The sequence below is a fragment of the Magnolia sinica genome, chromosome 1 (genome assembly GCF_029962835.1).
Source record: "Magnolia sinica isolate HGM2019 chromosome 1, MsV1, whole genome shotgun sequence".
Lineage (NCBI taxonomy): Eukaryota > Viridiplantae > Streptophyta > Magnoliopsida > Magnoliales > Magnoliaceae > Magnolia > Magnolia sinica.
In genome coordinates, this window is record NC_080573.1 from 110,922,983 (window position 1) to 110,946,379 (window position 23,397).

Below are 23,397 nucleotides of genomic sequence, written 5' to 3' on the forward strand. Positions count from 1 at the left end.
GGCACAATAGCAAGAGAAGATGGTTGATAACACGACACATTAGCACATGTGGCACACGAGTACACATGACATAGTGGCCACATGGGGGCATAAGATGGTGGCACATCCAGGTAAAACCCATTTTTCTTCTATAGTGATAAAATGACTTTCTCGATATAAACATGAAAAAATAAATTTATTTATATTCCAGCTGACATAAGAAGTGGGAAATGGTATTTTCCACGACGTGGTTGACAAAAAAAGAAGGATACACGAGAAACAACCCAAAAAACAAACAAGAAAAGGGCAAATGGTGTAGGAGTTGGAATGCTCAAAAACTATCATATGACCTATTTGGGTGCCACTTAAAAATAAGTTCATCGTATCTTAGAACATCATAACTATTGCATTAGATATAATCATTTTACCAAAATGATTAAGATTAACAAAAATAAGATGCAACTCATTTCCAAGTGTCACCCAAACAGGCCCTTGGATTCAAGTGTTTGGCAATGGGTACGTCCTCCACAAACAAAGCACTATTTATCAAGCAGAAACAAAACAAAATGCAAGAAAACCCTATCTGCATTACCTTCAAAGGTCTAGGACTAAAATGAAATAAACTGCAGAAACAAAGAAAATGAAATCCAACCATAAGGATCTAAAATCAAGTTCAGTCTAGATTGCAAATCACAAGAGGCAAAACAAAGACCACCTAGAAATCTTTCAAGTCTCCACAAAGACATCAACTCCCAAAACTTCCAGCAATGCTAGGCCGCTGGATATAATAACCCAACCAAGCAAAACAAATCTCTCAGAAAACAGTTAGATGAAAACCCCACAATCAATAACAGCTCACTAAGCCCTTTATATATATGAAAAAAAAAGGGCCCTTACCAAGCATATAAAGGAATGAAATTGCCACTGGGGCAAGCCAAACTCAGTCGTTCAGCGACAACGAACTGAGCTGATCTGCAGCATCAGTGCCTGCAACTTGCGCTAATCGAAGGACTTCCATGGCTTCGGCCACTTTCTTTTTCAGAGCATCAGGAGACTCTATGAGGTGGAGGACCTCCGGTTGGTCCATCTCTAGCAGCATTCCAGTGACTTTTCCTGCATGATCGTGCTCAAGGCGGTCGACAAGCGGGAATAGCTGCTCGCCCAGCATCTGAAATGGGGGAATGTGAAATCTAATGAGGAACCAAAGTACCCAATAGCCAGAAGAGAAGGCAGGTAAGCAGTTGTATAACTTCCCAATTTTCAGGGTAATTGGGGTAATTCACAAATGAAGAGATTTGGACAATAACTTGGAATGTTTCCAAGAGGTTTGCTAGAAATCACCCAGACATGTTACACGACAGTATGTTGGGACTTTCTTTGTATCTGGGGCATTTTCAAATTATCCAAACCATTTTTATGATGGGTCTCATGTTGTATGGTGGATAGATGACAAATAAAAGCTCTTAAATTAAATTATTTCAAACTTTGATAATTTGGTACTTTTTCATAAATGTACGGACGTTCACCATGACCTTTGAATAATCAAAGGGTTGAAATATTCAAATCTGAGAATTTTTTTTTCAGGAATTCCCTATCCAAGCAAAGTGATAATATGACTGGTTTATCACATTAAATGGTACCGAAATCCAACTGACCCGATCAATTCGATCAGGCACTCGCCATCTATTTTCATTGTTCAACTGTTTGACAACATGAAAAAACCAAAAGCTCTGCCCTCCCTCTCTATCTATCCAAGGGATGGAAGGGCAGAGGCCTTTGGTGTCCCTTCCAGTCGAGAATTGGGGCCTCACTAGCCAATATGCCTTTCTCTCATGCCTCTAAAGTCACAACACATCTTGTTGTAATATATCGACACATATACTAGCAAAACCCTTTTTCCAATGTCCAAAAATTTTGACCAATTTAGTGAATTTCTATTTATGCTTTGAAATATTCACAAGCAACCCCTCCAAAATGAAGTAAAATATTCATATGCACATTCTTCCTTGAACGGAATACCAAGTTCTTTTATTTTTATTTTTCTAAGTATCAACTTATAGAGAGAATGTGGTAGATGGAATAAAATATCATTCAGAAGATTAACAACAACAACAACAATAATAATAAAAGTAACAAGTTAACATACCAGCCGCTGTTGGTCGGGACTGGCAGAAGCTAAAGCTGAGGCAAGTGTTGTAATGGGCACCAACTGGGGTCGTGCTGGGTCCATTGAAGCCACTGGCACTCCAGGAACATCCATTTGTAAGGGCATCATTGGACCCATTAGGCCCTGAGGTACCATAGTTGGATCGACCCCATTGCGGGCATTTGGCATGTATCTGAAGCCTTGATTCGCATTACGTTGCATCAACTGAGATTCGCAAAACACAAGCAGCGAAAAGTTTTAATAAAAAAGTCAATCCAATAACACGCCAAACCATCAGCAATTGGACAATATAACAACATTGGACATGAGTAGGGGGGGAAAAAAAAAGACAGCCCCGCTAGAAAATTAAGATAATGGACAACAATATTATGAGAGAGTAGGTGGGAATAGGCATTTTATAAAATCTAATTACTATAAAATATTAATAACTGGAGGAATTACACATGTAAAATAACATTTAGCACATCAAAAGGGGCGAGTTGTGTGATACCCAAGCATCCCAAACAAGTTATGTTCGATGATACAACAAAATTTTGAACATACTGTGGAGGAAAAAGCTACTTTACAGAAGTAGGATGCTCCCATGTAGGATGCAAAGGTTTTTGGGGCTGATTATATGGGTGTGCGTGATGGTAATGACGTCGAGTCTGGTGAATATTCTAATAGGGGGGTGACGATGGTGAGGAGAGCCTATGCACTGCTTGTGAAGATGAAGAATGCTAGCATATGTTTGGAGGAAAGGGGTTAATTCGTGACAGGGTGGAAGTGATGGTATGTTCGGTGGTTTACAACATGCATTCAGCTGACAACAACTTTCATGTGCTCTTTCAGCTGCTGAAAAAAGTAGATCTCATGGGAGAACTTAGATGATGTGAATGCGAAGCTGAAAAGACCTTCATGTGATCCTGCTTTATTTAAAAAGAGATGATAAAGCAGAAGAAGCTGAAACAAATATGGAGAAAAACTACAGCTTGGAAGTTTGTCAGCAGCCAAGCTATTCATTCATGGCAAAATATCTGAACTGCAGCTAAGAAGTCTGGCAGCAGCCATGCTATTCATACACAGGAAAATAACTCCAAATATTGCAAACTATCCCTAATAGCAAGTGATAACAGATGCAGCAGCAAAGTTAAGAGACAGAATTCGTGCACCCATAGCTTGTGAGATTAAAGAAAAATGGACAGATGTTGAGTACAGAGATGTACGGGCACATATGGCCACTTTTAGACTGATATGAAGTAGAAAATGCATATCAAGTGTGATGGTTGGACTGGTCCAACTAGACGGAGTATGATCAACATTATTGCGTACTACCACTTGGGAACGGTGTTCCAAACTGCCACATTTGATGCATCCAAGAAAATGAAAAATGCAAGTTATATTTTATCTTATGGATAACATGGTAGATGAAATTGGGGAGGAAAGTGTTCTGCATATTGTTACCAAAAATGAAGCATCATATAAGTCAGCTAGACAATGTTGATGGAGAAGCAAAAACATTTATTTTGGTCACCATGCACCACAAAATGTATCTACCTTATACCAGAAGATATTCGAAAGAATAATAATGTTGCAAAATTAGTTGAAAATGTGAGGCAAGTCCACGTTCATCTATAATCATAACCGAATAATCACTATAAAGAGGAAGTTCACAAAAGAGAGCTATATAGACCTATGGAAACTCAATTTGCTAAATTTTTATTGCTCTCGTGAGTCTATATGAGCATAGGGGAGAGTTGCACTGGATGTTTGGTTGCCAAGAGTGGCTCAATAATAATGTTTTAAATAGCTATGCTTGTAGCGTATAGATTACGCTACATGGAGTAGCTAAGCCTTGATGCTATGTAGCTCATGAAAATCGCTAAAGCCACATGTAGCTATGTAGCTCATGAAAATCGCTAAAGCCACATGTAGCTATGTAGCTCATGAAAATCGCTAAAGCCACATGTAGCTATGTAGCTCATGAAAATCGCTAAAGCCACATGTAGCTATGTAGCATGTAGCTTATGCTAGGTGGTGTAGTTTAGCCTCAACACTCTGTAGCTCGTAAAAATAGCTTAAGTCACATGTAACCTATGCTACATAATAATTTGCATATGCTACAGACTACATAGACTACGTTACACACTACATAGCTCTCATTACAAGTAATTTTATAACCACAATATTAGATCAATTAATATTTTTAATTATTTTATTTTCAATAAAAATTAGTTAATCTTTTCAATACTTTTAGTAAAATAATATAAGTAACAATATTAAATCAGTTCCGTAACTCTTTCTTTACCTTTATACTCAATCATTGCCCTATCCTATTACTTTAGGTTGCATTTGGTTACACCAAATATCATGAAACTTTGTTAAATTTCATTATTAATAAGTCTAATTTGGTGCAAAATATCACGAAATCAGTGCGACCAAGTGCAACCTTGATTAAAATCTAGAAGTAGCGTGTAGCTTATGCTATACACTATGTAAAATCTAGTAGTAGCATGTAGCTTATACTACACGCTGTGAAGCTATGACTCACGCTTAAGAGGGATGAACGCTATGCTACACGCTATTTGCTATTTAAAACACTACTTAACATAAAGCATGAGCAAAAGACATCAAAGATACTAGTTAAGGTGACTGAGATCATAAGAAACAATAAATATTGGGGGGGGAGTCTGAAATATGATGGAAGTAATAGAACCACTGATGGGAGTCCTTCATCCTGTAGAATCCGACCATGGGCTTTCTCTATGAAGCCATGGATAAAGCAAAGTTTGCTATTCGTCGTGACTGTGAGATCTATAAAGATTACTGCCAGATGATCGATAAACATTGGGCAAATCAGCTTCACCAAGACCTTCATGCAGCAAAGACGTAATGCACAGTAACTAATACTCTAGCAATGCCTAATGCACATTCATTATGCATTAATTATTAAGTTATTTTATGATATAACTATTAGAGCCCTTTATTATTTTCATTACTGTAATGTGGGCTACTATCTAAATCCGAGATTTCGGTATGCTTCATAAATTGTTGAGGATAAAGAAGTTTGTGTTGGGTAGAAAAATGTGATAAAGGGATTTACACCAGGCGTTTAACGAAGTGAGTTCAACCTTCAACTATTGGTTATCATTTGTTCATTGCATACATTTTTTTAACAATATGAATGTTTTGGTGTATTATCCACAAATGGAAATAAATGGACTTTGCCAAGGCATCTTCTAAGATCCACTTATAAAAGGGCAATTTTTTATATACTGCCAGATAAGAAGTTGATGTCTTATTTTATTTTTTGAAGGATGAAGCTGATGTTTTATTACTATTACATCAATGTAATAATTGTTTAATCAGTGGTGCAAAGTGGTGCATTCAATAGTATTACTATAGTCTACACAACATAATTTTTTTCTATTTAGTTGATTTGCTTATAAAAAAGATTCATGTACCGGCCACAATTAGTTAGGATAAGGCCTAAATAATGATATAGGTAATTGGGTGGCTTCATTTAATAGTAGAAGTTTTGAACCAAAGAATTTCCTCTAGTAATGAGAGGAACTGGAGCTAGTTTGCACTAATTAATTCAAAGCAGAGAAGAATAAGTTGGAACCTAAGACATTAGCTTGGATCGTGAACATACATTACAACATGAAGTTGAGATTACGAAATGCGAAGCGTGTACCGAGTGGATTCAAGAAGGCAACTTTCGTCCTATAAACTAGGACTACATTTACCATGAAGATGGCCCACATTAATATTGGTTGGAGCAAATGGAGAAAAAAAAAAGTTAAAAAAAGGATAGTGAGGAAGTTGAGGTGCGCAACCCAACATTACTCGCGATTCAACCAGAGAGTTGAGCAACTTATTTGGAGAGGGTTGCTGATGATTTGACTAACAAAAAGAGTAATAGTGAAACCGAGACGGGTGATGATGATGATGCTCCTAGTCCTACTGGTGTCATTACAGTTGTCCACACAGTTGGAGGCCAATGAGCATTTGACAGAGTAGAGGCCGCACTTATAAGTGTAGCGATTAACGATACCACTAGCCAAGGGAAGAGCATAATACTGAGGCTAGCATCACTGACACTGGAGGAGATGGGGGCATCAACTCTGAACAATCTAGGGAGCCTCTTGAGGCACTTTCTTGTCAGACTGGTCTTGGATATGTTCCACATAGAGCAGGATATGGGGGATTAAATATCCAGATCTGGATCCGCGTCATTAAGCATAATTGCAAACTTGACATCACTTATGACTATGAGTGCACTTCATAGTTCATGTATTAACAATCTATGGACCTATACAATTATGCTATGGTTGTTTGTGGTAAAATAGTTACATATTTATAAATATATGATTGTTTCATCATTAAATTCATGCTCATATAATCTTTACTTGTATTGAATCATTGATATTTAGATATTTAGAAAATTAAACATAGGAATTTTGGAATCAGCATAAGCCTCTCAGATTACATTCTTACCAAGAAATGACCTGTCAGCCGTTACACCATCATAAACATATTCAAAATGAGAAAAGAACACATTTGGAATCCTCTCACTTTTGATTTTTTTTTTCCTAATATTTCCGCTCATTTTTTCAACCAAAAAAAAAAAAAGACCGCTACGGCCTAAAACATAATAGTTCAACAGCCAGCCGTTACCATGTTGATGACCATCAAAGTTCAATTTTATATATATATATATATATCCAACATTTACCCCTATACATCTCTCCTTCAGCTCCTGGTTAAGTCCACTTGATGCAGCAAATGGTAGATGTCACTCTAGATTACTAGGAATCAACCTAGAGAAGCAATGAACAAGACAGGCTGCTCGATAGCTTCTCGCTAGCCTTCTCTAACTTAATTTTTCAAATTACAACTTGCAAAAGACAAAACTAAAAAGGAACTTCAACCAACCAGACTAGGACTATAAGTGAAACAAATCCAAAGATATTAGACCCTGAACACAGTATTGAAGCATACTATTATTAACAAGTGTTGCCACATGGGGTCCACCAAAGGGTTTGCTCACTATACTAGTGGAGTTGTATGAATCTCTATCTTGGAGCCCACAGTCCGATCAGCCAACAAGTCCAGGGCAACAATCCTGATTGGATAGTGCTCAGGGTCCAGATTATGAGTCAGGCAGACATTCGGCTCACCAAGTTGGCCCTTCTCTGATACATTTTAGTGATCGGTGGCCTCAAGCATCATCACTTTTAGAGTTTAGATGATAATTTGAAATCTTTATAAAGAGAAGCATCAAACACTTGGCGAGGGATTATATGATCCTCTGCCATGGCTATGTGATGAAGCCTTGTACAAGTTGGGCACATGGTTTGGGATGCAATTCGAAGCTGTTGATCTCATGGTTAACAGTGGCAAGATCATGCCCCAAAAATAAATGGGAGACCTACTCGAAAAAATACAGCAACTATTCATATTCAACTGAAAAGGCCAAAGATCGCATGGCAAGGATCTTCGAAAGTGATGACCCACTTGTACAACTGTATTCTTCTCTCAAGGATCATATGATATTCCTCTGTCTAAATCCTACCCTTGGAGTGCTCACCTATTCAGATGCCCCCTTGATGCATCCACACCCTTTATTCCCTCTCCTCCCAAATACACCACCACCACCACCATCTTCAGAATTACTCTCAACAATTTGGGTTGGCTTTTAAATGGCAAATCCCAAAAGGAATTCATAATTGGCTGCATACCTAACAACAAGCTTCATCTTTTACCCATGCTCTTGGAACCGGCCATTGCAAACGCTTGTATTAACACCACTCGCATGCCAGCACACTTCACCCAGCCTGACTATTTGTCTATTACATGCAGGCTCCAAAAGGAGAGCAAGCAAAGTAGGGTAATGGAGAGGCGGTTGGCAGCAGAAGCATGAAGCACCTAAACAGTCATGCTTAAGGAATTGGCTACCAAAAGAGAGAGAGAGAGAGAGAGAGAGAGAGAGAGAGAGAGAGAGAGAAGTGGGAATCCACTGATAAATGAGTTCCAACACCACTTACATGCCGACAACTATTATGTGCTGCCAACAAAGGGGGATTTGTTAACAGTTCATTTCTAGAGTATCCAGTACCAGATTAGCCCGCAGAGCACGGACTCCCTAGTATAAGGAAAAAAATGGTGAGATTTTCCACAGAATCCCTCTTTTCAATACAATCCCTTTATGGAAGAGCCATAATCCAACTTCTGATGACTTAAGCTAACTTCTCCACAAAGGCCTAGGTATGAAGACAAAGAAAGAAAAAATAAACAGATAATAGACAAGGCCCATGCATTAAGAGAAGAAAAAAAAATAGTAAACAGATGATAGATGTAAGTACAAACATAGAACAATCCTAACAATTAGAGAAACAATTCTGCAGAAGACAAAATTGCAATGGAAGCGAAGTGGTAGGATATGAACTAAGAAGGGTTAGCCGTGGTTCCAAAGGCCGCAATTAGATACACAGAAATAAATTTGGGGTTTAGAGGATCCATTATAACCAATCCTTCCAGTAACTGATACTGGGTTGCCAAAATTTCTACCAAGGCTGCAACTAAGACACAAGGTGCCAGACATACACTGATCGTGGAAACTGCACATCCAATGCACCAGCATCCATATGCATGATATGACAATATTGAAAGAGACATGTCTTTCAATGTTGCCCAATGAAGAACAAGAACTGTGCCAGTTAGGAGTCGGTACAAGTTGAAGGCTCTAAAAGTGGCAAGAGGAAGACCCAAAAGGACATGGGAGGAGGTCGTAAGAAAAGACTTGATTTTGATGACCTATGGTCTAACAAAAGTTATGCCATTGATAGAATGGAATGGTGGAAAAGAATTCATATAGCTGACCCCAATTTGTTAGGATTAGGCTTAAATGATGATGTTGATGATATATATACATATATATAGTCGTGGTCTCCTACACGAAATTTTATTTGCGCACCTCCTTGTAAAGGATAGATTTCCAAAAAGACGAAACTCTGGTGTTAGGACGCGGATTGCTGCATAAAATTCCTAGGATGGGAACCTAGGTGGGGCCCTCAGTGATTTTGATGAGAAATTCAACCCGTCCATTCAGTTTTCCAACTTGTTTTAGGAGATGAGACAAAAAATGAGGTGGATCCAAAACTCGGGTGGGCTATACGAGAGGAAACAGTGGGGATTATACGACGACCATTGAAACATTTGTATAGCCATAGAAGTCTTCTAACAAGCTAAGTTTTTTTGTATTTTCAGTTCATCCCAGTGGGAATGACTTATAAATGGTTTGGATGGCATGTAAACATCAAGATGGATCCCAAGAAGGTTTCAATGGTGGGCATTTCTTTGACCACTTTTTCCCCAACATGCAGCCCACTTGAGTTCTGGATCTACCTCATATTTTGTCCCATGTCCTAAATTGAGCTGTCAAAAATGATGGACGAGGTGAATTTCTTACAAACATCACCGGTGGCCCCACCTAGCCTTCCAACTAAGTAACATTGTTCATAAGCTTTTTGGAGGCAATCTGTGTACAGATTCTCCACACTATTAGTGGATTGCGTGGTGTAACCTCCTTGGTTTGTTGACGTAACCAAGTTCTATGGCCCCTCCATCATGTATGTGTTATATTGAAACCATCCATCTATTTTGCAAGATAACTTTAGCGCATGAGTCCAAAAATGAGGCACATGTAAAGCTAAAGTTGACCATACCATAGAAGTGGAGATTGAATGCCTACCATTGAAAACTTCTTAGGGGCCATAGAAGTTTTCGATCAGGCTGACATTTGTGTTCTCCCTTCATAGTTTGTGTGACCTTATGAACAGGTTTTGATAGCAAATAAACATCATGTTGTGACCTAGGAGGGTTTCAACTTGTTGTGGTCACTTGAGCTTTGGATCTATCTCATTTTTGGGCTCATGCGCAAAAATGATCTCGCCAAATGTATGGACGATTTGGATATAACACATACATACTGGTGGGGTCCACAGAACTTGGTGACGGCAACACACCAAGGAGGTTGCTGGTGTGGCACACCACACAATCAGCTTCCAATTGGGAGCTGATTAGGTGCAGCGCCTGCCTCACCCAAGACGGAGCGACCCTTATTGTGGGGGCCAGCTCAATGCATGCATTCTATATCCATGTTGTCCATCTATTTTTCCATATTATTTTAGGGCATGAGCCAAAAAAATGAAGCAAATATAAACCTCAAGTGGACCATACCACATGAAACAACGGTGATTGGTCATTCAAAATTTATTATGGGCTACAAAACTTTTAGATCAGGCTGATATTTGCTTCTTTTATTTTCACTTCATCCAAGTTTATAAAACATTATCAATGGGTTAGATGGAAAATAAACATTAAGGAAACGTTAATGTAGGCCCTAGGAAGTTTTTTATGGTTGAGCATTCAATCTCCACTATTTCCTATGGTATGGTCCACTTAAGATTAGGATGTCATTCATTTCGGGGCTCATGCCCTAAAATGATCTGGAAAATCGTCTAGACGGCTTAGGTGTAGAATAAATACATCAAGGTTGGCCCCACAGGTAAGGGCCGCACCCTCTTCAGTCCAGATGAAGCTGCACCAAATCCACTCCCCTTCCAATTGAGGGAGAGCCTCTACATGGATTGTCTTCAAAAGGCTTTCCCACACACTATAAAGATAGGTGGAGCCCATTGTGATGTTTGTAAGAAACCCACCCCATCCATCCATTTTGCCAACTCATTTTAGGACATAAAACAAAATATGAGGTGGATCCAAAACTCAAGTATGCCGCACGACAGGAAAAAGTGGTGAAAGAAATGCCCACCGTTGAAACCTTCCTGGCGTCCACATTGAAGTGTATATGTCATCCAAACGGTTTATAAGGTCATTAGCATGGGGATGAACTGAGAATATAAAAAATGTATCATATAGAAGACTTCTATGGCCATATAAATGTTTCAATGCCGGTAGTTTAATCCCTACTATTTCCTCCTGTAGGGCCCACCGAAGTTTTTCAATCAGCCTCATTTTTTGTCTCCTCTACTAAAATAAGCTGGAGAAACGGATGGACGAGTTGGATTTCTCACAAACATTACAAAGGGACCAACCTAGCTTCCCCGCACACTAACAACCTGTATTAATCCACGTCTCAACACAGGAGTGCGCAAGTAGTCTTTGTGCACCAGTTCGCAGGAGACCACGACTATACATATCGGGAAAAGGTACTATGAGGTCGAGCTTTATGGGCCCCACCATGATGCATGAGGGATCCATACCATTAATCAAGTGCACCCTTCCATGGTGAACCATGGGCCTAAAAATCAGGCCAATCCATGACCTAGGTGGGTCGCACCACAGACAACAGTTGAGAGTGGATGCTCGCCCATTGAAACATTCCTGATTGTATATACGGTACAATGAGATGCGGTTTAGACATCCAGGCCATCCATTGTGTGTCCCACTTGGAACAGGGGTCAACCCAAATTTTAGGCCATTTCAAAACTTAGATGAACCCCACCAAGTGCTTTTAGATGTTTAAGGCATGATTTCCCATGATTTTATGGTATGGCCCACATGAGTTTTAGATACGGCTGATTTTTGGCACATCCCATGGCCTAAAGGGGACCAACCAAATGCACAGCATTGATGCCCATCACACATCAAGGTGGGGCCCATAGAGCTCGACCTCATGGAAATCTCCCGCGAGGTTGACCTCATTGTGTGTGTGTGTGTGTGTGTTAATTCATTCTAAGTATGAGAGAGCAATAAAATGTATTTAGATAAATAGAAGCACGACATAGCCACATAAAAACACCACAAAAAAGAAGAACAAGGGTAAGCTAAGTTTTCATCCTAAAAGATACGGCTTAAATGATATATGTGTGTGTATATATATATATATATATATATATATATATATATATATATATATATATCATCAAAAGCATAAAAAAGTGCTCACGAATTTTCATGAGAACTGGTTCCCAGGTGAGCATTTCACTATATATATATATATATATATATATATATATATATATATATATATATATATATATATATATAGTGAAATGCTCACCTGGGAACCGGTTCTCATGAAAATTCGTGAGCACTTTTTTATGCTTTTGATGTGTGATGTGAGCCCAAAATCTGAACGATCCACGTAATATAACACCACATGAAACCTCTAGGGCCCAACTTTCAGCCTGATCCAACACTCTGGTAGGCCATGGAAAAAGGAAAAAGTTACCTCCCTTGATTTGCCTCTCTTTTTTTATGGCCCACCAGAGTTTTGGATCGGACTGAAAGTTGGGCCTTGAGGATTTCATGGGGTGCCACATCACATGGAGCGTTCAGATTTTGTGCCCATGATGTGTGCAAAGGTGTGCAGGTGAGAATGACTCTAGACACACACACATATGTATATGTGTATGTATGAGTAGCTGTCAAGTCCAACTGGTTGATCTATAAATTATAGTCCGCCCAGCAGATAACTTCCAACCTGTGATGTCCACGCAACGTCCAACCCGTCTCTAATAGGTTGGCCCTATCACGAGGACCGCCTTCAGCAAAAATCAGCCACATTGACTTTTCAAGTGAGCCACGCTTGTAATTTGAAATTGATTAACAGCTAGAAATTGTTTCCTATGTTGTGGTTCACCCAGTGAGCAGATGTCATGTTGGCATGTTGCCGATTTTTTAACCAGGCGATCCTCATGGTTGGGCCAACCTATTCGGGGGGTTGGATGTCACATGCTCTTAACCGGTTGGAAGTTATCGGCCGGGTGGACCATAACTTGTGGTCCAACCGGTTGGACTTGAGAGCATATATAAGTGCTAATTCATTGAAGTATGAGAGAGCAATAAAATGTATTAAGATAAATAGAAACATGACAGAGCCACATAAAAACACAACACCAAAAAGAAGAAAGAGGGTAGGCTAACTTTTCATCCTAAAAGCAAAGTCACAAGTTTGCCACAACATTTTTTGAAACAACCTGACAAACAGCCATCACTTTGACAAATAATTGTCTTCACAGCTCTAGCTATACTTCAGAATCTGAAGAACCATTTACATCGTGTCTTACGTCAACTTGATAGGCATGGTCTTCAGGCCGAGTCCTATTCGTATACCAATAATAGATGAGAACTACAAGAAATTGATGCAATTTTGCTCTCAGAACCTAAAAACAGCCTCACAATGGAAGTTTATTATTGTCTACTTAGAAGTTCAAGCTCCTATTGAGTAACATGAATTACGGGGGATATGCCTCAAAAAGAAAAAAAAAATACGAAAGAAAGAAGAAACCCTGCTCATCTTGAGCCCTTAATTATAGATACGGGGAATGGATGTAGGAATAAATAGGCCCGCATACGGCACTACACTTGAATTATGCCCCGCCCATCACAATCGAGAGAAGCTCCTACTCGAAGCTGTTTACCTCCTTCCTATATTGGAGAGGTCAACTCCCTTGCGTCACCATAATGATAAGCCATACTACTCATTGTGAGAAAAAGAGAACGAAACAAATGAAAGAATGTACAATCAAAATGAGGGAAAAAAAGCTAATAATAAAAATTGGGGAAGGGGGGGAGTAATTGCACCTGTTGTTGTTGTATCTGCTGCGGGGTCCCACCTCGTCTTACACCCATCCGCTGTCCAGGCTGTCCTTGCCTCTGAACAGGGTAAGGCATTAAAAAGTTCGGGGCAACACCGGGTCGCATACCAGGCAACATCTGCTGCTGGAAGCCATACCCAGCATGCTGAGGTGGAATCAGACCAGGGTTACCTTGGCCAAAGTAGAGTTGTTGTGGGGCAAGCCTTGGTGCACCAGGATGGAATCCAGGCAAACTCGAGGGCATTGCAGGTGACATTGCTCCAGGAGCTCTAAGCTGAGCAAAATGTGCCTGAAAAATCCAACCTCAAAGGATCAATTCTCAATGGCAGCAGCACTTAAAGAAAAGTGTTTACGAGCACATTTAAATGGAAGCACATGTGAAACCTGTAAAACAAAAGATCACTTGGATTGAGAAAACTGATAGGTAAAAACACGACATCCATTTTGATGCATAAACTTGCACTTATAGTTCATATACTGGTAGAGAAGTTTATCAAGTGATTGGTCGTCAAAGCAAGTACGCACCTGCAGCCTTGCCTTTCTTTCTTCTTTACGTTGAGCCACAGCGACATACAGAGGCTTCCTTCCAATCATTTTCCCATTCATTTCATTTACCTGAAAAGCATTAGATGTTATCAAAGTAAAACAATGATGAAAATAAAAAGATAATGGACCGGTAAAAGTCAGTTGCAAGAAGGGAAAAGAAAAAAGAAGGTAATAGAAAAATCAGTGAACTGACAGCTCTGTTAGCTTCTTCTGGGGTAGAAAATGCCACAAAGCCAGATCCCCTGCTCTGTCCCACAGGATCAAGCATGACCTGAGAAAGCAAATCAATTTGCACATGAATTTATTCAAGTTTTACTAAATGAATTTATTCAAGTTTTAATAAAGAAATCCAGATGTTTTCGTTGGGGTAATGCATACCTTACAAGATGTTATATTGCCAAATTCAGCAAACAACTCCTTTAGTTTTTCATCATCGATGTTATCATCAAGATTTTTCAGATATAAATTAGCCCCCTGTAGTTTTTCCAATCTACCAATTCTTTCCTGTTCATATTTGGCCTTCAACTCAGCCTCTCTTTCAGATTTTCGTTGGGCCTTCCCTACGTACCAAATTTTATCATCATTAAAAGTGCTACCATTCAGATTCTCAACTGCAGCAGCAGCATCATCTGGGTTCTGAAAATTGACAAAACCAAATCCTCTAGAATTTCCATTTGCATCCCGCATAATAACTGCACTAGTAATTGGACCAAATTTACCAAAAACATTCTTAAGGTCCTCGTCAGTAGTTGTTTCAGACAAATTTTTTACATATACATTAGTGAATTTTGGTGATCCGTTTGCTCGATCTTTTTCTTGACGACGAACAAAAAGGCCGACATAGACCTGTTTATCATTTATCAACATCCCATTCAGCCGTTTAATGGCATTTTGTGCAGCTTCCTCCTGTTCAAACTGTACAAACCCATATCCTTTTGACTGACCATTGCTATCAGTGGCCACCTTGCAAGAAAGGACAGTACCGAAGGCAGCAAAAGTATCATGCAATGCCTTGTTGTCTATTGATGTGTCCAAGTTCTTAATAAACACGTTAGCAAATCCACTTTTCCGGATGCTAGGGTCCCGATGTGAGAACATTATCCTGATCGGTTTGCCATTGATAGGAGTAAAATTCAAAACCTCCAAGGCATTACTAGCTGCAATTTACAATGCAAAAGATCAGGTCCAAAACCATCTAAATATGCTTGAAAAATTATTCAATTTTGAAGTATACATAACAGGAACTGTAAACATCATCATTTCAAGTACAACATTTTTAAAAAGAGTACTAAACCAGCTAACAGTATGTTCAAACCTTTCAAACAAACAAACCACCAAAGTACTTAAATGATCGATGACACATTTTTTGAGCAAAATGTTACGAATATATCTGAATTAATAATATTCATTAGAATTCTTTATACTTACCTTCGTGGAGACCAAGGCATTCAATAACAGTAACCATAACAGCCAGCCTTACGCCGGTTACAATACAAGCTGCTATGGCCCTGCAACAGTCAATTTTTTTTAAGGAATAGATGTATAGGCCCTGTATCAGCCCATTATGGGCCATTTTTTTCCGAATCACCCATTACAGCCTTGTATCAAGTAACACCACCACCATTACAATTATGCTACAGCCCTAACATAACTGTTTTTTTATACCATGGTGGAGACAATACAGACCAAAAGACTATCAGTTTAAAAATATGCAGCATCTACATCAAACACCAGACAGAAAAGGGGGGGTAAAGAGGAAGAATAAAAACTCACATACTAAGTTAATTTAGGGTGCGTCTGGTTATACACCCAATATAATGATATTTCATGATGAACCAGCCTAAGCTGGTGCAAAATATCATGGAATTTCATGATACGTGATGCAACAAAACACACCCTTAACAACTAAAAAAGAAAAAAAGTAAAAAAGTTGACATGGAATTTTCCTTGCCTTCGGAAAGCAACTTGCAAATGTCTACCAAAAGCACTTGAACATTCTTCGATTCAATAAATCTTTGGATGCAGCTTGCCATACTTCCTCAATATGTCCAAATAGCAAAACATTGGCAAGAAATACAATGGCAGAAAATCTTTTACATGCATAATGTAATATTATCTTTAGTGGGGAGAAAAAATGAAAATGATCTGAACAGGGAAGGACTTGGCTGCCCAAGATTTCGACTTTCAGTTGCAACCATTTAAATATGACAAAAACCAGAATGTCTCAGGAGGTATATTTAGCTATTAGCTATGCTGCCATGCATTGTATTCCAGCATATGCAGTCAGGTGTACTGATTTCAAAAGGTATATGTTGAATTGGATTTATGCAATCCAAAGTAACAGGCCTTCCAAACCAGAAACTGATGTGCTGATCTTAGTGGACAAGATGTAGGTCAAAAATCACACAAACTGAACCTGTGACATATAGTTGTGAGAAGTGGCCCAGATCTTCAAGTCTAGAGAATCCTAGCTAGCCACATTGCAGGAGGCATAATTTGAGCTCATATATCCATTTAGAGCAATCTGTGGCTTGTTCAAGAGGTCTTTACAGATCTACAAGGTTTTTGTTATCAATAAGGACTATGCTATGTCCATATGTTTTGTGACATCCTGTCATTAGGCCTGAAAATATTAGTGACAAACATTCATGACAGTTTTTTGTGTTTTTAGGTTTTAGTGTATTCTAGTTTTTTTATACATCCAGTGGCTAAGATCAAAAGTTAGTAAGTATGACAATTTTATCATCTTTATGAAGGAAAGATGCTCTTCCTGCAATTAGGTATTCTGCACACCTCCAGCATTTGTTGCTAGGTTTTCAAATGGTTGCCCTTTTTCTTTTCTCTTTTTCTTGTTGTCAACAACTAACGAAATTTTATCAAAACAAAGAGCAAGACCAATAAAAGAACAAGCAACACGGTCAAGATATAACACACCACACATCAACTCCTTGGGATGAATGAAAAGGGATCATTGATCTCTAAAGGACCTAAACACAGTAGTCATATCCCCAACCACCCCCAAACTGCTCTTTATAACACCCACCACAGGCATTAAGGCCACTAGCCTAGGTCCTTGCAGGAGGTTTCAACCAGGTCTCCCGCTGCGAAACCTGTACTCTGACTAGGATTAGTGTATTAAACCCTCACTTCGTAAACTACCAATTTCATTGTGCGCCCAGGAACTTTTGTCCCACATCCAAGTTTTCTTAGAGCAAGTTCTTTGCATGGGGAGAGAACAAGTGATCTAGAATATCACTGAATGCCTCAACAAGGTAAGTCCAGAGTTGCAGTCATTTAAAAAATAAATAAATGACTGACCTATAAACAAAGTAAATGAAAACTCCGGACAAAGGCCTTCCTACGTGGCAAGCCCCTTTCCTTTTTATCGCATTTTTTAGGGTACTTCGAGAAATTAAGAACTTATTTCTTCTCCTCTGAAGAAGAAAATTACAAATATCTCTGAATGCTTCAACAAGGTAAGTCCAGATTTGCGGTGATTAAAAAAAAAAAGTAAACAACTGGCCTATAAATAAAGTAAATGAAAACTGCTTCGGACAAAGGCCTTCCTACATGGCAAGCCCCTTCCTTTTTATCGCATTTTTTAGGGAACTTTGAGAAATTAGGAACTTATTTCTTCTCCTCTGAAGGCAGTAAACCAAATAATTTTGATTCAGTGAGCGGCCACTCATGAAAAGGGCGTGGAGTACATCCAAGAAAATGTCTTTACTAAACACTTATCATATATTTGTGCCACTCATCAAGGAGGATACATTGTAAGAATGCCGACCAAAAATGAATTTGGACCACACATCGGGCATGTCAAACATGTATGACAAAGAATGGGCAATTAGAAAATACAAATCCAACAGTAGGAGTTCAGCATACAAGTGTGGCTAACTTGGGGAGCATGCTGCCCTGATTTTTGGTGCATGGCATGCTTACAATCCAACCTGATGAATGGCCTGGATCTATGACATGTGTGCATATGCGCGGATCTCTGACACATTCTGCCCCCTTATGTGAGGGGCCACTCACTCAATGTTTGATAATCAAAGTACTAAAGGAGACCAAATCTTCAGTTTCAACATCATCACAGCCTTGTCCCAGCTACTTGGGATTGACTTTATGAATCGTCTAGCCAATCATTCACATCTAATGCCATATCACCAGTAAGTAAACATGACCAAACTATATCAATCCACTTTCTAGCCTTCATATCCATTCTCACACCTCAATCCAAGGTAATGCAATGACATTTTCACAACAGGCTCGAGGGGGGTTGCTTGTGGGATGCAAGGCACACTCGGGGTGGGCAGCCCATGAGAGGTGGGTGGCTCGTGTGAAGCAAAATCCATGTGAAGTAGGGCCCATGAGGGGGGTTTAGCCGAGGTCTTAACCAATGGGATGTGGAGCCTGGGCTATGAGATAAAGGGATTGATTCGACATGGTCTATCAGTTCAAGCTTTTAGAGCATGTGGTTAATTGTCATGTATCAAATTGGTATCAGAGGGGGAGGTCTCGTGTTCGAGACTCCTCGCGAGGGTGATTAATGCAGGGGCATTTTCACACCGGTCTCGAGTGGGGTTGCCAATGGGATGCAGGGATGCACGGGCACGCTGGAGGTGGGCGGCCCCACCCGTGTGAGGCGGGTGGCTCGTGTGAAGTGGAATTCATGTGAGGTGATGCCCACAAGGGGGGTTCGGCCGAGGTCCTTACTCCTTACCAATGGGATGTGGGGCTTAAGCTATAAGATAAAGGAATTGATTCAGAATGCTCTATCAGTTCAAGCTTTTAGAGCAAGTGGTTAATTGTCCTGCATCACAAGGCCTGTTAGGTCTTCCTCTCATCCTCTTTTCATGCCCTTCAACCTATTCAATGTTCCCGCGCTCTTAAGGGCATTGCCTCATGTCTGCATTGCACATGATTGCAATATCTTAGTATGACCTCCATTGTATATCTTATAGGAACTATCCATATGCTACTTTAGATTACCTCATTTGAAAATGTATGCTTCGTATCTTCCCACACATCCACCTCAACAACTTCAGATCTACAACTGTCAACATCTACCCACGTTGCCTTTTAGCCATCTAACACCTGGCCGCATATAGCATCGACGGTCAAAAACGTAGTCTTATGACATTTTCCCTCAAGTTTCAGATGCATGAGGCAATCACAAAACACACCAAAATCACATTTTTGCTTCATCCGCCCAACTCCAACTCCATTGGAAACATCCTCGCCACTCTCCCTATCCTACAAAACTTGAACATTGGCCACATATAGCATAGACAGTCAAAATGTAGTTTAGAATATTTTCCCTTGAGTTTTAGATGCATGGACCTGATCAAAACACCCCAAAGCCACATCTCCTCTTCTCATCCACCCAACTCCAACTCCAACTCCAACTCCAACTCCACTAGAAGCATCCCCACCAATCTCCCTATCCTGGTAAACTTGCACTCCACATGCTTTTCAATGGTTCTGCTAATTTTTTTAAGCTGAATATGAAGCCATAGTAGCGTATGGACAGAACTCAGACAATGAATTAGAACATGTCAAGTGGTGTAGAACCATCATAAACCCATTCACAGGAGCCACATAATCAAACTGGTGAATGAATTCTTTCCATATAGGAGAATGATGTGACCCGAAATAAATAGGCCTGCCAAACCAGGATTTTGAGTACTAATGTTATGCATAGGCAAACAAACGGTAAAAGGATCAGTAGGATCCATGAAGAATGGATACCAAGAAGAGAGGTCCTGTCTTTCAAACTCAGTGGGAAATTGAGACAGTTCTATCATGACCCATATCCAACAAATTCGGTTATGAACCATCTTTAGCATGTTTTGAAGGTCTTTCTGATATCTATGGTGGCTATTTCTATAGGCTTTACAAGATTTCGTCATTTAAGTATGGTCGAAAGATTAGTGACACGGGTTATGACTAATTTAATGACTAATTTGAGTCCTTTGACATTTTAAGTATTTTTTGTATCTCAATTAGGGCTTCCTCTCACTATCTCTTGAAGAATATTGCCTTCTTTTTTTTAAAAAAAAATGTCAATAATAAAATAATTGCATAGCAATATATAACTTTGGACCTTCTCAACCAAGACAGATTCAGTTTCCATACTGGAAAACAGAAAAGGTTTAAAGCATGAGAACATACACACATATCATAATTCATAACATCTTACACTTCTACCGAACGTGAGGCACAGATTTACAGTATCCAGAGTCCAGAACATCACGACCAACCATATATTTCCATTCTAGACAGCTGAAATATGTCATCAGATAGTTCTATTTTTTAGGTCACAAGAAATCCAGCAGTTATCTACACTTTTACTTCAACTCTACTAAAAAAAGAAAAAACACAATAATGTTAAAAATAAAAAATTAAATAACACCAACAGCAACAAGTTTGGCATTTGGATGACCAGGTAATCAGATGCGAAGTTTATCCCGCATCACTGTCCATCAGTTTTTAGGCGTTTCACTGCTCTGAGAATGCAGCAAAACTGATGATAAAGCAGCTGAATTTATGGTATTGAATAAATTCCTAATCCATTCTCTATTGATATACAGGATCCCCTCATGTCAGACAATTACCCGAACACGTCCTAAAAAGTTGTTTTTTAAACAAACTGCTTAATGCATAAAGATAAATACTTTCACAATGAAAATAGATGAAACCATGGAACAAATCACGCACAGAAAATAAAACATATAACAAGATTGAACACTTATCATTGGTAATGGAAAATGTTTTTAAATAAGTAATCAACAGAGAATGCTACAATATCGAAATCCAAGGCTACATTAGTGTTTTGAGTTTACAACGTAAGGGACTGTCAGTAACAAATCGACATTAATCCAAACAGTCCAAATCGATGGCCCATTCAAGGATGGAAACCAGCCCAAAACAATTACACTTACCAAATGTTCTCGCCACCCAATCAGTGGCCATGAAATGGACAGTCGAGAAGAAAACGACCAAACGCCCAAATTTGAAACACAGATGGCAAAAATCATCTGATCAGTGTATCTTTTAGGCCATGCTCCGTGGACAACATGCCTCACCATGTTTTTTTATGGCTAGAGCACCACACGTACACAACACGCTGATACCTTATGCTGTGAAAATAGCCAAAAGCCCAAATTCTAAACTCGACTGACGAGAATCATCTGATCAGTGTGTTTTTTTAGGCCATACTCCATGTAAAACATGCCCCACTATTTCAACGGCCAGAATCAACACACGTACACAACGCAGTCTAACAGCACAAAATCCACAAATCTTCAACTCCCCAAACCCTAGATTAATCTGAAACCCTAAAATCACCAGCACGCAACACCGATGACACTGAAACCCTAAAATCAAGCATGATAAAGATCTTCCAAATCTAGGGACCGTCGGATACAGAAATTGACGGATGGATGAGATCGTACCTTCCTGCGGGGTGTTGTAATTGACATAGGCGTAGCCGAGGGAGATGCGCCTGATCTGATCCCTACAGACCCTGATGGAGGAGACAGGACCCATCTGGCTGAAGAGATCGTAGAGCTGACCCTCTGTGACGGTGGGGTCCAGATCACCAACGTACAGGGATGCATTGCTGAAAGCCCCGGCTCCTCCTTGTGCTAGGAGCTGCTGAGGCTGGGGCTGGGACTGCTGGATAACTTGCGCCGCGGGTGAAGGATTCGCCATGCCCGCCGCAGAGACTGCGTTTTTTTTTTTTGTTTTTTTTATTTTTTTGGATTTTTAGGTTTTGCAGGAGGGGATGGCCGTAGGGGGGAAGAAAACGGACGGGGAACGCCTCTTTTAAAAGGTTTTGATATAATCCCAGACGCGCGTGTAGCTTAGATCCTGTACACATAACAGCACGTGCCAAAATTGCACTTCTAATCATCCAACCGTCCATCATGCAGGAGTTATGTCCATATGAACATAAGAGAGTCTTAAATATCGAAAATCGTCGTAGGAAAGATTAAAGAAATAACTTTTCTACCGTCCATTTGATACGTTTCGCCTCATTTGATGAATGAAAAGCTATGATCACTTGCCAGTTGGATAAATTTAAGGGTGGCCACATGTTCAACGGTTCGGATTTTATTAAATTGGGCTGTGTTGTCCTGCTTCTTAGCGTGTAGGTCTGCAAGGAAATACACACGTGGGTTTGTGGAACCACGTAACTTAAGCCCTGGACGCGTGTCACGAGATGACGTGGAATCTAAATATGGATTTTCTCTCACGTGGATGCACGCACGTGGAGACCAGTATTTTCTTTCCCTTTTAGACGATGACATCCTTTTGAAGCCTTGTACACGAAGTCATCAAGCTCGAAACCTAGGTGGGGCCCAATGCGAGGCCCAATGTGATGTTTGTGAGTAATCCACCCCGTCCATCCGTTTTATGAGATCATTCTGGTACATTTGTTAAAACTGAGCTAGATCTAATATTCAAGTGCACTGAAAACGTGAGGATTGAACGTAATATTTGTGGGGTAACAAAAGTTTTAAATTAGTGTAATATTTGTCATCTCCAATTCATCCGAGTACCAATAAGGTTATGAGCGGAATGAGTGGCACGTAAACATCACTATCACTATTGACCCAGAGAGATTTCAATGGTAAGAATTTCCCTGCCCACCTTTTCCTCTGATGCAGCTAGAGCTGGGCATAATGGACCTGATCCTACTTGATCTGACCCGATTTGAACAGATCTGACGGCCTTGATCCTGCAGATTTGAGTAGGATCGGGCAGATCCAACCATTAATCGGATCAGGTTCGAGTCAATAATAAATCCGACCGGACCGATCTGAAATCCTATCCGTTTAGAACTGATTTAATCAGATTCGAACAGAACCGAATGTATTTTTGCTGAAATTGAATATTTTGATTACCCAATTCATGTAGACGATTAAAATCCGATCATAGGAAAATTCTCAGCTTCTCTTAGTGAGTTACCTGTTCTAACATACATCAATTTCTATGATAATAATCTCACCGGCAAAATCCTACATGGGCTTCAGAACTTAAATCTTGCCCTATTCAATGTTTCCTTCAATCAACTCTCTGGTAGAGTTCCAT

At 39.7% G+C, this 23,397-nt stretch overlaps 1 protein-coding gene across 2 annotated transcripts; it reads right to left on the bottom strand.

Moving 5' to 3' along the window:
• Positions 1-546: 546 nt before the first annotated feature.
• On the bottom strand, positions 547-22,110 carry LOC131253939 (polyadenylate-binding protein 3). Of its 2 annotated transcripts, XM_058255039.1 has the most exons (8): positions 21,756-22,110; positions 14,677-15,455; positions 14,492-14,569; positions 14,278-14,367; positions 13,739-14,041; positions 2,126-2,350; positions 877-1,147; positions 547-757 (listed from the first exon to the last, which is right to left on the bottom strand). In XM_058255039.1, exons 1-7 carry the CDS (start codon positions 22,012-22,014, stop codon positions 920-922), a joined length of 1,962 nt encoding a protein of 653 aa, XP_058111022.1. In that variant the 5' UTR covers positions 22,015-22,110; the 3' UTR covers positions 547-757; positions 877-919. The 2 variants fall into 2 exon arrangements, with proteins under 2 accessions (XP_058111022.1, XP_058111019.1); XM_058255036.1 differs by having other exon boundaries at positions 547-1,147.
• Between the last annotated feature and the right edge of the window lie 1,287 nt (positions 22,111-23,397).